General features: G+C 27.6%; 1 protein-coding gene across 1 annotated transcript in view; it reads left to right on the forward strand.

Annotated features, from left to right (window-relative positions):
- LOC111030309 (hemicentin-2-like) overlaps window positions 1–18,578 on the forward strand; it is a 312,599-nt gene that overhangs the window by 256,205 nt on the left and 37,816 nt on the right. The window contains exon 5 of the mRNA XM_022309733.1: window positions 4,581–4,689. Coding sequence (XP_022165425.1) covers window positions 4,581–4,689 — 109 coding nt within the window. The remainder of the gene's footprint in view (window positions 1–4,580; window positions 4,690–18,578) is intronic.

The raw sequence follows: 18,578 nt of genomic DNA on the forward strand, positions 1-18,578 counted from the left end.
TATCTAAAATTCTAAAGCCAAGTAAAAAGTGTTCACCGCAACGAAAAATATTCCAATTAATTATGTTCAATTCAAATTATTAATCGAAAACTGTTTGAACAGCTCTAATCCAAGAGATAAATGTTTACCTTTCAATATAAGCTTTATTCAAAATAATCAATTTATTTACACGTACATTAATAATACTGAGTGGTAAAAACAGATTAACTAGATAGTATATACAAGACAATTTCAGAATTGTCCAATGACGAACTGAGTACACTTCTACAGTAATCATTACGAGAGGCGAAAATCCAATCAATAAGGTATTTATAAATTATAAGCTAGATATAGTTAACTGAAAATATTTTAGATAATGACGAACTAATTCTACTTGATGACGGCAAGCCTACCTACTTATTTCAATTTTCAATCTTTACAACAGTAAACATCGGAAATTAAATAACCGCACGCAAATTTAAGTACTGCACAGCAATATATAATTTTGAATGGGAACATAATAATATACTCGATGAAAAACACTCCAGTGATCATTATTCATTGCCATAATCATAGAAATGCAATTAACAAATGGCCGAGATTCAACTAAAACAAAAAACAAATGTTTCAATATTATAATATTATTATTTCTTATAATATTATAATATAATTATAATTATAATTTACATGTATCTTACTTAAAACCACTGTAAGACTTACTGTGTAAGTTAAATAGTTACATAGTATCATGTATTTTAAACTAAGAATCATAATATTTAATTTGTTAAAATACACAATTTTGTCAGTTCGAACTTATATAATGTCTTTAAAAAAATGTTTGTTAATGCATTTAGCATTTTCAATATTTTGCATTCAATTTCAAGGTTTTTTTTTTCTCAAACAAAAAAAATTATACATAAATCGGAAAGTATTTCCAAAGAAGTTTATTTAAAATGCTTTTCTATTAGGTTAAAAAGATTTAAAATATTTTTAAAATTATATCATGTCAAATGCTAAAAAAAAATGTTTGAAAATTCAAGTCTTTACATTTATTTTTGAAATATAACAAAAAAAAAAAAACAAATTCATTTTGCAAAAACTGATTTTGTGAAAGAATTGCCGTCTTAACATAATTTTGCCTTTTATTTTTTCCAATTGATTTTAAATGTACTATATTTTTTTTACTTTTAACCCGTCGATGTACCACCTACACCCAATATTCTACCAGAAAAGACTCACAAAGATATAAATAGAAGCATGTTTACAGCTCCAAAAGCTAATGACAGACACAGAAAAAAAATCAATAAAAAAAATACGTATCGATAAATAATAAACGTAAGTACTGCGGCGTTTCATTGCGATGACGTCATAGAATCGTGATGCCTTTTAAACGCAGGTTAGAATCAAAATCGGACCGTACTCGCAGCTTTTATTGCGTGGGTGCCATGTGTTGGTGCCCTTGACCTTATATCTATATACTAGATGTTTCTGTTTCAAAGTATAACATTGAATGCTGCAGGATTTCGCCTGGTTGGCTTACGACTTGTGCCTGCCGCACGACGTACGTGCATCGAAAGATAAGCACCTACTCTCACGTAACCTGGAAGAAAATAACCCATGATTTAGTTGTTTTAGTTCAGGACCAAGGGTAATCGCCCAGGCCTGCGAATATTTGCTGAGAACGTCCGTATTTATTTCGTACCTATACGTCGATAACGGTTCGTTGCCGCGCATATTAATATTAACGAGTCGATGGATATTATTACTATTATTATTATTATTATGTTGCATGTCGTAAAAATGCGTGATTATCGAGTTCGAGGAGATGTGTTACAAATTATATAAATTACTTACCGGCACTGTTATTATTCCATCGGTTCTTGAAGGCTATGCGCAAAATACGAACATTATTGTAAAATTGTAAGTCGACGAGTAGTTTATTCTAAATAAACAACCTGCGTCCCGAAAAGATAAAAAAAATAGTTGTAAGATTTCGAAAAAATATTCTTATATATCGTTTTGTTAAAAGTTAGTAGAAGGCCGGGTACGTCAAGTACTTGCCTAACAGTATTGTTCTTTATAGAGTTTTAAACGACCTGTTTATTACCTGTTGAAACTATTTCTCTGTGTATGGTAGGTAGATATGGGAAGGTAAAGGTAGGTGGTAGTGGGCGTAGATTGTTTGGGTGAAATGACCCAAAATGTGGTCTGTTTGGGTGAATAGTTATATTATTTATATACCAACTGGGCGAGTGTTTATTCCACAAAAAGTGCCATTTGAGCGAATAAGCATGAATAGGTTTATAGATAGATTAATTTACATACATATTGTAATATTGCGTATTGTACGTATTGTTAATTTAAAAATAAAGTCACATACAAAATACATAGTAAATAATTAAAAATGAACTCTTAACTTTAAAATGGTATTGGTATAGTATTATTGTAATGTGACGTTTGAGGTGCACATACACTATTCACACTATCCTATGGCCCCAAGGGAGGGACAGGCACTGGAGCCATGATGACTATATTGTTATATTGTTGTTTATATTTAATGTGGTATTTTGTAATGTAATTTGAATTTTTTTTTGTTCAAAAAAATGTGATGTTGCTTGGGTTAAGTATTATATAGGTTCACCTCCATGTGTTCACACTCCTAGGAGAAAAAATATTGTAATATACAGTCAACAATAATAAAACGAAATCATATACGATGTACTTATAAAAGAAATAATTAGTAACGAACCTTATTTTTAAGAAACGTTCGTAGCAAAGTCACCAGGTTTTTATCTTAAGCAGGTACAAATAATTTAACCAGCTCAAACGGACTATTAATTTTTTGATCAAAATTATTACCTTTGTCCAAGCGACCACCGCCCGTGGTCTATGGTGATAGGGGGTTTCATCGATTCCGCCAGACCATTTTATACTTGGGTATAAGGCTTATCGATTCCGCCAGCATCGATTCCCCCAATGCAGATATAGTTTAAAAACGACCTATCGATTCCGCCAGGGAAAAAATAATTTTTTATTAATTTATATTAAAATTCAATATTGACTTATTTTGTAGATACCTATATTATTATTATTATACAATTTTATTTATTTAACTATATTTTATTATTTTATGTATATATTAATTCACATTGCATTAGTTTGGCATCCATCATACCATAAAAATATCATTGTATAACTTAAAACCATATTTGACTAATTTAATTGTATTATTATATATATATATTGTATTGTATTAATTATTAAACTGATTATTAATTTTATTTTTAATATTTAAATTAATTATTGAATTATTTTTTAGATATATTATTATTATTATAACAGAAATAGGTTGACAGCAGCAGTTGCCAGGTCGAGGTAGAAATTGGTAGGTGGCGGAATCGATAGGTTGTTTTTAGACTACCTGAACTGGCGGAGTCGATACTGGCGGAATCGATGCTAAATTGGCGGAATCGATAAGTCTCCGGTGATAGGTACTTTTATACTCTATTTGAATTAACATATGTACTAAATACTATTGCAATGTCTATGTGTAATCTAAAACTGAAGTTTTCCTAAAGTGTTTTCTTTTCAACATATAGTTGTATTTCAATCAGGCCAAAACAGATGAATCTAGACATAATATACATTATGTATGTGTGCGATTGAAATATAATATGTTGGTATACTATAATTGATCATAATACAAATAAATTTTTGCATTTAAGAGTTTGGTGAATTGTAAAAATCATATATTTTTTGATTGAAAACAACATTTTTAAAAGTAAAAGGCGCCTGATATGTATCGTTTACACTTTGATTTGTGTACCTATTTAATTGAAAGTAAAGTTATGTTATTATAGCTGTACAAAAGTGCAATATTTAAAGATTTTTTTAATATTAATACTTTTTTACGAACGCATATGCTATAAAAGTTTTCCAAATTACAATTTATGTTCCAACTTCATGCGTACGAAATTACTAAAAAATCCACCATCTTGTTTTGCGCTAACGACAGCTAGCATGAGGGTACAAGTGTACCACAATAGTCCACAACGATTCGTCAACTGTTTGACAGATTGTATACTGGACTGAACAAAACGGCAGATGTGACCAACCATTTGTCCAAAGTTGTTGAGATAGGACGAGAGTTGTGGAAGGCATTTTAATTAATTTATACAAAAGCTTCTAGGATAATGAAAAAAAAAAATGTATTTAATGTATGTGTATTTATAAATAATGAAGTAGGGGACATGTTTTGGACGAATTGAGCCAATGATTGATATTTATTAAACAGTTTCGAACAATAAAGTATTATAGAAATTGTAGCCACGCTAAGTTACGAATCAAATACCTAAATAATTAAAGATTTGCGTCATTTATTATTTTATGAAGTCTTAACCATACCTACCCACATTTTACGGATTGGAGAGCATTTGCAGTACACAATATCACCTAAGATTGTAGCTACCGTTTGTTTTCTTTAGAATATCGCAGGAACAAGCGATGAAAAATTATCCTATTATGTCTATTTTACTACGAATTATTGTATTTTATACGCTGTAGAGATATTGAAATTAATATATTATACTTTGTTATTTTAGGATTGGACACTACAGATAAAATACGTTCAACTACGAGATGCCGGTTTGTACGAGTGTCAAATATCATCACATCCACCGAAAAGCATTTTTATCAATTTAAAAGTTGTCGGTAAGTAATCACGTCGTATTGCTCTAGCAAATGAAAATCATATTTAAAATTGTAAATGCGCTTATGTAATTTTGATCATAAATTATTAATGAAAATAAATTTGTTCGCTATATTATTATTAATTATATTCCAACTCATATTATGTAATGAACAATAAAAAAGAACTGTTAATTAAATTTAAAACATGATAAATTACAGGAGGTGAATACGATGAAATACCTTTTTCCCATGTTACCTACCAAAACAAAAGAATACGCGTTTAAAATGTATTAAGTAAAAAAAACATGTTTTTTGTAATTAAATATTATATTTTATATTTTTAAATTGAAAGGAAAATGTAATCGTACAACGGTAATAAGTAGGGTACCTACCGATTTGTACGCATTTACACATTCTTATTGAGCACAATTTGTTAGTAGTGAGATATGTGGACGATTATTTTTGTATCAGAGAATTTGTACAGTACAGTTTATTTTGCTTATTAATGTATATTTTAAAGATGACAGCATATTTTAAGAATATAATACTCCTCATAAGATTAACTCGATAACTATTATAGTTTACTATAATATGGTTCAAATTCATGACAGTTTATACTTTTTGATTTTTCACTTCGGATCACTTATTATGAAAATCTTGATACTTGATAGTTGATATAAATGAATACACCAAATTATATTCAATGTATTAGTTTTTTTTTAAAATTATTTTAAACATTAAAATTAAAATACCTCGTTAATTCGTGCTGGTTTATATTTCGATATCAGTTTTACGAAGTTCTTGGAAAAAATTCTAAAAATTGTCGTTTGTCTTCGGGGCCGACAGATTATCGAGCACAATAATTACAATGATAATTTAATAATGACCCAAAATCTGAAACACCATATTATAATCATCGAACCACGGGGTTCGGAACCGAGTCAGAGGAAATTATAATATTATAATTATGCATTTTCGTCGCACGTGGAGCACCGTAGCTTTTTGGTGGAGATAAAGATGGGTGTTGGGTTTTAGTTTCGATTTTTGTCGGAACTGCGAAATGTCCATTATGGCATTATCGTTTGCTTGGTGAGACGCATAGGCGTTTGTTATAATATTATAAACCATCACTTTTAGCTGTTATAATATGCTTTCGATAAAAAAATAAATAAATAACTAAAATTGAAATTGATGAATCTCGAACGACCGAAATGTCCTTTCGACCGGCCAAGTTATTTTATTTTAATCCACTCGGGATTCGATAGGACGACGTCGTGCAGTTACCAAGCTGGAATGATATACGCGTAATGCGTCTTGCAGACACTGATCTACGTCATTCTCTGGCTTCGGTCTCCATAATATAAATAATTTATTATTATAAACGCGGATACGTTGTAATATAATATATTATATTTTTAATATTTATGTATATTGGAAGTCTCTCTGGTGATCTTTAAGGAGTTCATTGTTTGAAATATTAATACAAAATTATTTTTTAAAAAAAATTGGGTAAGTTAATGTCACCCTGCTGTACAGTGGGTCACTGTAATGGATGGCGTTAAATTTGAATTCAATGATAAAAATCATTGTTTATGAGAAACGATTCTGAGCAAAGACGTCTGTCTGCCTATAATATTACTTAGTAATTTAGTATACTTGATGATGTCATTGTGGTTAAAATTATTTATTTTACTGTTAAGCTTTAGTATTACTACAGAAGGTTAAATTCATTTTTTCCAAAAAAATTACATTTTAAAAGCCATTATGTGAGCATAAAGCACAATAAATAATAATATACTCAGATATTCTGAAAGTAACAAGTAGGTACCCAAGAATGATATTTTTAAATTACAACAAAATAACTTAAATCATTATTCTTGGTTACTTAATAATAATATGTTATTTATTAATTAAGGAAATTTAAGTTTTCACAGCTCTAAATGTTACTAATGTTCCAAACAAGACTTTATAAACAATAAACTCGCAATATTTTTTGTTGATTTGGAATCCGCTGAAACCAGCAACATGACATTTTCATACCTATTAGCTTTTAACTAAATACTGAAATAGAAACCAAACTGCTATACCAAACATACATCCTAAACGAACAATTGAGTTCTACTTTCCATTTAAAAAAATTAATTTCTGAACAATATCTCTTGATATATCTCTTTAGATCACACATTTCCACATTTCCGTTGAAAAACTTTACTACTCAACCACAATACCTAGTTACTCTAATAAAATTGAATATTATAACTCAAAATTATGAAAAATGTTTGAGATCAATTCGATCAATCTTTAAACTCAAATGAAGGCTCACTTTTCAAAATAACCTGAAGTTGACCTAAAATAAAAGAAAAATGTCCTCCATTAACTGGCTCAAACTGCCCTTGAGCTATTTTCTATTTATAAAAAGCAAATATATTCTTTAAATTCTTATTTAAGGTATCCGCATTATTGATTATTCACGTCACATACGGACATAATACCTGCCCTTAAGAAATTGCCAATTCACTAATAGTTCTCTACCAATGTCATTATCTGTAAAATATACTTACTAAATAAAAACTAAAATATATTAAGTCATCAGAATAATCTAATAACCATCAAAGTCTTCAAAAGTATTCTTTAAACAAAAACGAATTTAAAAAAATTTAAAATGCATATAATATAATATAGCTTATTGACATATTAATATGAATAATTTTTAATGTAATTTCGTGATTATATTTCAATTAATGACACTGACCACATGTAGTAACTAGTAAGATACATTGAATTGGTATGTAAATATATTTTAATTATTCCTTCAGTTGACTACAATAAGATCTTTAAAGTACGCCAGCGGAACGCACTCTTAATATACGATTATTATGTTAATATGTCTTACGTACTAAGATGTATACGTAGCCACGTTGGTAATACCTACTGGTGCATGATAAAAGTTTCGCACCTACTTTTGAGTATTTCAAGTTACAACAACCGCATTATATTATAAGTATTGCTGCGATCCTGACTTACAATATAAATTCCCACATGATATTATCTTAACCGTGGTTTAATATAATAACGTAAACCATCCGTCCTAAGTCGTTGTACATATTATTATCATTTATCATCTACCATAATATTATAATGATGTATGGTAATGGCCGACCCGGAAATGTCTATCATTACGCCGACGGACGAGACGTGATGTGCCACGCGTTGTTCGTAAATGTATGTACGCGTTTACCTAAATAAATATATTTTGTATTTTAAACGTTTATACCATGTTAACATCTTCAAAAGATCTCAAAATCCTCCCTCTCCGCAAAAAAAAAAAATTGAATACGTGTTCCCGAAAATTTAGCCCCTTATTACAAGGTCTTTTGGAAGTTCGTATAGTTAAGAACTAAGTGCGTTTCCTGTAGTTCACTTATTACTTATACAAACTATATTATATTTAATTGAAAATAACTTTGAGCCAGCAACATTTTCAACTCGCCAAAATTAAAAAAATACTAGGTATATCAAATGACTGAAATGTGATTTAATAACTTAATAATATTACTAATTAATTTAAAATTATTTTTTTCAAAGTCAGTGTAAATATTTTAGTAATTTATTATTTATTTTGCTATTATTATTAAATTATAAGCAATAAACAATATTACTGTATAATAAAATATTTTTCATTATTAAATTTGTATCTTTTGTTTTATTGTTATAATGCTAAAAATAAAAATTTAAATTAAAAAATATTTATGTAAAATGTATATTCTGCTTCATTATATATACAGACAGGTTCAATTTTTGAAATGTTTAAATTATTCAAATAAAATTATGTTTAACGTGACCGTCCGTCTTATTTAATAGTACCTATATACTATATGGGCACCACTATACCAGTGTATTATGCATTATGCTTAGTTTAAAAGTATAATCAAGTTATATATACTTCTTAAAATCATTAAGTTAAATTTAACACACTTTTCAATTGTGTCATTGTCTTTGTATGTCTCTGTATTTAAGTACATTACAAAGCCAAGTTTCCAAATAAAAAAAATAAAAAAATCGTATCATAATTTCAAAATATTAACAATTTTTTATAGTTGAAAAAAAAAACAAAAAATTGTTGATGTATAAACATAATTAATAATATTTTATCTAAAAAAAAAATATTTAACTGATTGATAACATAACTATATTTTAGATTCGGAGTATTGATTTCACCCTGATTTAAAAAAAAACTGTAGTGTGTTTGATGACCATTTATAGTAGGAAGAATGCTCTGATCATCAACTTCAATGGAGGTTTCGGGTAGAAAATTAGATATAGTTTGCACTTTGGTGGGTCAAAATCAGACATTTCTCAGTAGGTACTTTTTGAAATAATCGAGGAAAAAAATTCGAACACTTGTTAAAAATGTAATAATTTTCTAACATTATTATTTTGTGCAATATCTCGGTTACCCCACTTTAGACCGTCTTCGCTCAGATACATTTTTCATTTGATACAATAATGATTTGTCATTCAATTCAAATTTAAATCATCTATTACAATGGATATATCAGAGCGATTTCCTACTTGAAAACTTTTTTTAGGATATTATATTTTATTCAAGTTGGTTTCTGATGTTTTTCTAAAATTAAAAACATATCTATAGACATACATACTTGAAAATACGATACATTATTGTATAGGTTTAATAATTTTTAATCATTAAAGACAGCGTTATACCTTATGAGTTACAAGTAATATTTATACAATAATCACTTTAAACGATTATTGTGTATTTGTGTTGTGTTATAAGATTAAATATGTTCAGGGAGTTTAACAAAACCAAATAAATAGGGACAAAAAAAATATTATAGAACAATTTTTTTCTATGTAGTTTTTTCAAAATATAAATCGCTTACTACTTTAGCAAGATGAGATAATGTACGGTTACTGGTACCGAACACAATGGAATTACTGACATGCCTCTTATTGAAAAAAACGAAATCACGATTAGAGATAAAATACGTTGTATCACAACTCAGAATTCTTTTATATTATATGATTTGAAACGATATAAATATACCTTAATCCTTTAAAAATAAATGACTACTCTATTATTTTCGTAGGTACCAAAAGCTAAATAATTGTTATAATTTTAGTATTTTACTGTTCATATGTGTATGAATTACTTAAGAGCCTCAATTATATAATAATACGGTTCTAACTAAGTTTCCCTGCAATATACATTTCAAATACTCTTGTTTTGCTTATTAAATGTATTACTATAAATGATTTACAAATGCCTTTATTTCCATATATATATATATATAAGTAACTCGAAATGCCCATAAATAAATGTAGCTTACCAGCTTATAATGTATATGAACATGAAGTATAATCGATGGTGGACGATAGGACCCTTTATGCTAAAGAACCATTGAGAATTAAATAGTTACAACAAAGTCCGAAATATGAAAATCATTGTTCAAAATTTAAATGGCATATAACTAATGACGTATAATAAGTTGTTTTTTGTAATAGCGGTGATTAGTACATTGATAATAATAAATATTTAAAAAAAAAACTACACCAAAGAATGAATATGACAAATCACAAGAGTTAAAAATCAAAATGTGGAAATTTAACTGCGTAAAAGTATTAATATTACTGGTCGTCCTCTGTTAATCAAATACATTTTGTACGTTTTTTTCAGTTTTATTGCCTAATTATTTCAAAAGCGTTATAAAATACCTATCGATAATAGTTTGATGTAGTTAATTGTTGCTTATAGATGTATACCTATTTGAATTTATGACAAAAACCTTGCAAAGATATAACAACACATTATAGCTAGGTAGTGTTTAAATGCAGTAGCGTTTCTGAATATATTTGCAGTTTATTAGGTCAACATTTATACACTTACAACAATAATTATAGAATGACCCTAAAGTTGTTAAAGTGGTATTTTATACTTGTGCATAATGTACTAAAATGGAATATGTGCTGCATCAGTATTAAATATTAATATTTACACGCGTAGGGTCTTACTTCGTTTATCTCACTCGACTTGTAATAATATATCGTATTCTATTATTTTACGACTAAATAATTGAGGATATTGTTTGATTAGGTTTTTAACATGAAGTCTCAATATATGTTTAGTTTTAGTATTATTATTATTAAATTATTAATTATAACTACGCTTCCAGTCCAGATACTTTAATACAACAAAATGCCATACTATTTTAAATATATAACGTACGTATTGTATATTATAATTATTAATTATATTTTAGTGTGTTTATATGATTGAACTATTCAAGTATATAAAATAATTATTTAAATATTCTCTGGCGATAATTGTTTCAAATCTTTATGATTGTTTAATTATTACTTAACTAATCGTAACGTATAACCATACATTATGATTTCTGAATGAACACTTTATAACATATTATACCAATCATCACTCTAGAAAGATTCGCCAAACATAATTAATTCAGATTCAATGATTTCAGATGGTCAATACGTTCATTCAAATTTTCATTTTTAGAATTGTTCAGTATATGTAAAGGTGATACTCAGATTTTTCATACCATTTAAGAAGCTTACTGCGGAGATAAAAACATATTTTTAAATGAAAAACCTGTAAATTACTGTACCTACACTAATTGCCAATCAAATATTTCTTTTTTTTAAATGTAGATATATCTAAGTTGAAATTTGAAGGATTGGTTTCTGAGTTGTTAAACTTTATACACATCTGTTAAAGAAAGATTTCCTGTTTAAAATAGCTGTAATATTTGGTCTTATAATAATAGATGGCTAAAAACATATTATAGCGCCCATATCTTTAAGTTATAATATTTCATATATTGTTATTCTAAGAATATACATATAACGTTTAATAACATAAACTTATCGTTCGAATTCCAATTTTACTACATAGCATTAAAATAAGAAAATCATCTGCTTAACAACTCACAGTAATAAAAAGTTAGTACTTTAGTACTTTCTTGAAAAAAAAATATATACCGCCACAGGATACTCGTTAATCGGCAGAAAACTCTAAAAGATTTGAAAATATGGTCTTTAAGTATACGTATTTAGAAATCAGAATTTGAATAAACACATTATCAGAAGAAAAAATGAGGGTAAGCAATGATCATTGAGCACGCTTAGTAAATCGCTATATATCTATGTATTATGTTGTAACCATAACTAACTAAATATAAATTGTATTAAACACTTAAATACTATGTGTTATGAAAATTGTATCAACTATTTTTTTAGAATGTTTTCACTAAAAAATAACAGAAATTCAAATTGAAGTATGTGATAGAACACATGTTCAAAAGTTTAAAAAAAGTTATTCTTTTTCATATATTATTTTAACATAAGAATTTATTATAAAAGAAATAACATACTATTCAGTCTTCGATAATTATAATTATTTATTGATTTATATTTTTGAAACCCATCATAATAATGAATTAAAGTCTTGCTACTAACTTTGTTCTTTGTTATACCAAAAAAAAAAAAATGTTCACCAAAACCAATTTTGTTTAATATTATTATTTTATTTTTAAACCTGTCTTACTAGTTAATAATGATGGAAAAGAAGCTGAATTGAGATATCCTCGTAACACTTATAAGCCATTTTGTACCTCCGTACTTTTCAAATTAAATGCTGTATACCTTCTAGATGTACAATACAAGTATTCGTAATTCGTATCCTCCTACGTAACTATATTTTGTCGGAAACTGTTAAGTTAGGTTCTTTGAAATAATTAAATCAAATCTTTTAGTGCGTATATTAATTTAAGTAAAGGTGAACTGTGAATAGTTTCAATGGTCTATATAATATTATGATAAAAGAGTGAACTAATAACAGTAATAACACATTCAATATTTTAAAATTAAAACTAAGTTTGAGTTAGGATTAAGTAAACTTATTAACGTTAATAATTAAGAAACATTTATTTTAACGCATTATGAATCAAGTCTCCGCAACATTTTGAAATAGTCAAATTAAATTATTTTAAATTTTAAATTTATAATATAACGAAATAATTTAGGTAATAATTAATACCTATTGAAGTTGATCCTATATTTTTATACTTGCATTTTTTTTGTATTTGTTTATACCTATTGTTGTCTTGAATAATTAGTTAAATGCTTCAGGCAGGAACAAGCAAAGGTTCAAAATCTTTTGGGTTGGTGAATATTTAATAGTTATTAATGTTGTAAACGACAATTTAATAATTATTAAGGTTGAAATGACGTATAAAAAAATACGCTTTTATGCACGGAGCAGCTTAGTAATTATCTTTAACTGCCTGCGTTAATGGTGGTCATACATAATATAAATTCAGGAAAACCTTTTTTGCAAAAAAAAAAAAAAAATTAAAGGCACACATATCTATATATGTGCTTAAATTATAGGTATTTATCAAAATTGTAGTCATTATTATTATTCACATGTACAAACATAATAAACAAAATAAATTTATTGAAAATAATTGATATATTGTCCAAGAACAAGATATTCATAACCCATAATAATATCAATATCTAAGTTGTTTTTATTGAATATTATTGAAAAAATGACTAGTTAAAAAAAAGAAATTTCAATGTAACTTCACAGCATTAAATTATAAAATCACACAATTATTATAATGTTATATAATTTTATTGCAAAATATGCAGTGGATATAGAATAAATTACATTATAAATAAAAAAACAAATTATACAATTAGGTAAGTTGAAAATGTAATATAGGTTATATGCATTTCGGAGTATTTTTTTTTTTTTTGTAATATTTTAATACCTATTTTTCATATTATTAAATTACGTAAATAGAACGAAGTCTTAAACTTATTTTTGAGCTCAATTTTCAATGGGTTTTACTTAGACTATTTATTGAAACTAATATGATAACATTTATAATTGTACGTATACTATACTAAACTTTGTAAATTATGTGAAAAGAAATAAATTTAAAAGATGGGATTGAAATTAATGATCTATAGATATACATATTACACTAAAATTGTGCCAAAGGCTTGTATAATATTATATACCAGTTGTTTCTATGGAAACTGATCTGTTCATTTTGTTCAGCTCTAATTCTTTCACTATAAGTATAGAAAATAAAATGGTTGACTTTAAGCTACGCGACAATTTATGGATATGGTGATTAAACTTGTGAAGCATACACAAAAAAAAATTAGAATATAGCTCAAGTATAAGTTGAATGTACATTAAATTTATCACAGACATTTCTTAGATTGGATCAATAAATTCACTTTATTTATCTTCCTTTATAAACTCGATATAAACATAAATAATTTAAGAAGAGTAAATATAATTAAATTGTGTTAAACATAATACGATATAAAATATCTCAAAGAACGGAAACATTTATGAATTTTAACACCTTTACCTATTGCAAGTTAGCATCGATGTTTATGTGTATTAAAAATTTAAAACAATAAACTAATATTATGTAGTTTGTATAAACTGTGGAATGATATAATAATTGCATTATATTTTTAACTTTTAATAAGAATATTAGACACTCCACTTACGAATATACTCTATATTGTGTCCAACGCGTATGTATAACGGGTGCGTTAAAAAAACAAAGACAACACTAGTATTATGCTAACAATAATTGCAAATATCATAATATTATTATTAAATTTAATAATACGCAATGAGTGTTCGCTTTGTTTCAATATTGTTATTTTTAATAACATTACATTATATTACCGTGCTGCGTATTGTTCGGTGTAATAATATAATCATGACTTATACAAAAGCAATAGTATAATAATATACTGTTCCTCGTCAGTTATTGTTATAGCCGACCGAAACTACACCGTGTTTACTTATGATACCTATAATGCATGTATATTGTATAGGTACCAGCAAATCATAAACCTTTATGCGAAGTTATTTTTGAAAATCAAATATACAATATTGTTTCATCTCGGTCCGCGAAAGTCGGAAAACGTATGTGGTACATTACGTTCACGGTGCGCACACATATCTTTAGGTACCTATATACGGCGAGAACACAAAAAGCAATAATAATATAATTCGTTTTGTACGTGTATTTATACGTGTTATGTTATTGCGGCGGTCGACCGTTAGAGCACAATAATATGTTTGATATTTCACCTGAAATTCGATGGGCTGGATATCAAAAAAATGTAATATTAACCACGATTGTAAATGAATAGTTATGATCACAACAAATTGAATTTTGTTCACGCCTGCGCACAACAGGGTGGGAGATTTCCGATTCTTTTGATTGGCTGATGGCTACTGTCTTGTGTTTTTGAATGTAATAGCACTTTAACCGGAAAAATGTCAACGACCAATGAAAAGCGGCAGAAGAATTCTACTGTTTCGTCGATATTATGGGTATCACAAAGTTGTGATCATATTTTCTATTTATTTAGTCATGATTTTAATCATCAACCATTTGAAGGTCAAAAAAATGATTATAAATTTATAGTTAGTATTATTGATGATACTTAAGTTCATATTTGTAAAATTCATTTACCAATACCATATAACCATAGTCCACAGCCAATAAAACATAGACATATAAAGTAAGTATATTATGAGTCTAATCAACTGAAAGATAAAATATTCTGTTTACTATATAATCATACGTGTGTGCAACATTGTAATATTATGCATTATATTTTATCTCAAGGGTTCTCAACCTTTTGAGATCCATTCCCCCTTTCATACTATTATATGAGATAACGCCTCCCCCATTACCATTAGATTGAAGTATATTTAATATAGGGTATCTAATATCTATGTATAATATTGTATACATCGTGACTTTAATGATGGTATTTGAATTAATATAAATATAACTTTAATATAGTTGTTTTAATACTTAATAAACTTATAAGTACCTATACAGGACAAAAAAATATATTATTAAAATTGATTTTTTTTTAAACATGTATTATATAATTTTTCTTAAATATTAAATACAAATTAATAAGAAGGTTTTCACTGAACTATTGGAGACAACGTAATTTATTACTAATTACACAATAATGTAGTAATGTCCGATAAAATATGGAAAATCAGAAAAAACATTTTCATGTTTCAAAGTTATCAAAAAAAGTCACGCCTCTCTTGAAATGTTGTGGAGGCATAACCAAGGTTTAGATCCATTGTTTAAACTACCTATTTATCCATTATAAATTAATATATGTTTGGAAAGACTTGAAAACTATTGAATCAAATTTTGCTCACATGTTCCTCGAGACTCGTGGCGTGTTTAAAGCTAACTTTTCAATCCATTTAGATTGCTATACGGTGACTCACACATGCATTTTATATTCGTTCATTACAAATCTAATATATTTTTATTTATATGGTCGTTATTGATTATAGAAATAAAACGCATTGTTATGGTATTTTTTTAATAAAAAAAATAACATTTAATGTATTGTTTGTAATTCAAATGTAGTACCTACATCAAAAGGTAATTTCCGTATGTCTGTAGTATATAGATTGAAATGCTGCTTGACATATTTTTACAAAAATGTCAGACATTCTTTTTAGAAATACCAAAAATATTTAGAAAGTAGATTGAATCAGTTTGAAAATAGACCAAGTGCTATATCTAGTTCACTACAGGTAGAGCGCCGTATTTTATGTGATAATTTTTTCGAGGGTGTAGTAGACTAGTAGGGATTTACAGCTAGTTACCGAATAAATAACTAAATTTTGCTATATTTACAATAATATATAAAATAAAACATAATATTCTATAAATTTATACTTCCAACCGATATTAAATGTAATGTACTCTTTGCTCTCGCGGGCGTTACTGTCAATAAATAAATAAACCACATTGTGTGTGTGTCCAAACGTTGTCATCTCATAATTATTTATACATAATTTGAGGTGTGATGTGTGCATAAGTACCTAGGGCATAAAAAATATCATCTGGAGGGACTTATTATAAAATTGTCCATATTGTTGTTGCTGAGACTTTTCTGAGGTGACATCGCTTGCACTGGGACTACCAAAATAGACTCGACTCGAAACATATACTAAGAACTAATAATAATACGCAATATATATTGTGTGTACAACTGCAGCGTCGGGTAAGAGTCCGCGTTGTAGCGGAATGAAAAGGAAGAAAATCCTAATAAAACTTTAAAGGGTGGTCTCTACCCGCAGTGGCTCATTGTCCCCCTGTTCCCTTTGTCCCAATCACACCATCCACTACCCTCCCCGGCGCCAAGCCTTGCAGTGTACGAGAAAAAAAAAACAAAATCCCAAAACTTTTTCGCGAATGTTTGGGCTTTATTTTTAATTACTGGCGTAGAAAACCTGTATATTTATTTAATATGAACAACATACTTATGTACCTACTATATATCTCCAGAAATAGGTGTCATCCGGAAATATCACCCCTTGGATACATGTGATTTTCACAAAATGGTTATAAATAAGCAGTTTTAATACATTTTTTAAAATCAATATTTAGTATTCTACAAACTAAATAAATATAACAGAAAATTATACATTTTAATTTGAACATTTCTGTCAACTTCAGAACCAATTATTTAAAAAAAAACCAATTAACAAACCAATACCTTCCAATGAAATATATTTTTTTTTTATCAAATAATACCCATCGTCGTTGTAGTTGATGTAAAATAATAATAGAACTTACAAGATTACAACGGAAGTTATAATAGAAATCGAAAGGCCAATTACCTTACAGAGCCTATCGAAAATATAAATTCCAACCGTATCGTCCTCAAAAATATAATCGATGTGCTCAGTTTAACATAATGTGGACCCACAAGTTTAACTAATTTAACACGCCGCATGTAAAAACAGTGTTCCGATGGTTTTTTGGAAAATTTGTATTTTCTCTGTTTACCAAAATAAGGTTAACATTTATACAGTTAACAGACTGCACTTTTTTGTAACGAAAGATTCGGAGATTCGCTCTATAGTTTAATTCAGCAGCATACACTACACAATACTGTTATGGTTGCAATGGCGTTCTAAATATTATGTATGATGTAAAAGGTTAATAACTTACTCTGTTTAAAATTAAATTATCGGAAAATATCGACGAGTGAACATTGATTGAATTGTCCTTACCTTAAAATTTGATTTGCTTAAATACTAAAACTAACAAAACTAAACGAGTTTTGTAGAACGTAGATTGTCCATGTTGTATAGTAGAAAGTGATAAATTATGTGTAATGTCCGGTCACACAGAGTAAAATAGTAAACCAAATCAAAACAACAAAACAAAAACTTAACTTTCCCATCATAGGCAGGAATATCTAAATTGATTTTTTGAAATATGAAAACCCTTTTTGTTTTAATTCTTTTGTCTCTTTTACTATTTTACTGCATAATGTGAACTCGAATCTCGTCGAAGACGGAAAAAAACTAATACGAATTATCCTAACACCTATACGTATTTATAAATCATTTCAATACTTAAGTTTTTTATGCAATATTTTTATCGGATAATGTTGTTACTATTTTAAATTTTGGTACCTAAAGAAGGTGTACCAGGTTTTCATAGAATGTATGATAGTTCGTACAATCTAGTTACTGTGCTTAATGTTTATTTTTTACAAGCTTAGTAAAAATCGTTTCTTTTTTAGTCTGTTTTTGTGCTATTGTATTAATCAATAAATATTTTGGATATCTTAGTAAGTAAATTTTTGCCACTTTATGCTGTCTATACATTAAAATAATTGCTCTTGGCATTTTTTTATCAGCCATTTGTAATTTACAACGTTGACAATCTGTGCGTTAACGTTTCATAATAGTAATGATGTAACTTTTCTCACGCTTAAGTTTGGTCCCTAGGAAAAACATATCAGGTCTGATACTTTTAGATTTT

This window comes from Myzus persicae, unplaced genomic scaffold, assembly GCF_001856785.1.
Source record: "Myzus persicae strain clone G006 unplaced genomic scaffold, MPER_G0061.0, whole genome shotgun sequence".
NCBI lineage: Eukaryota > Metazoa > Arthropoda > Insecta > Hemiptera > Aphididae > Myzus > Myzus persicae.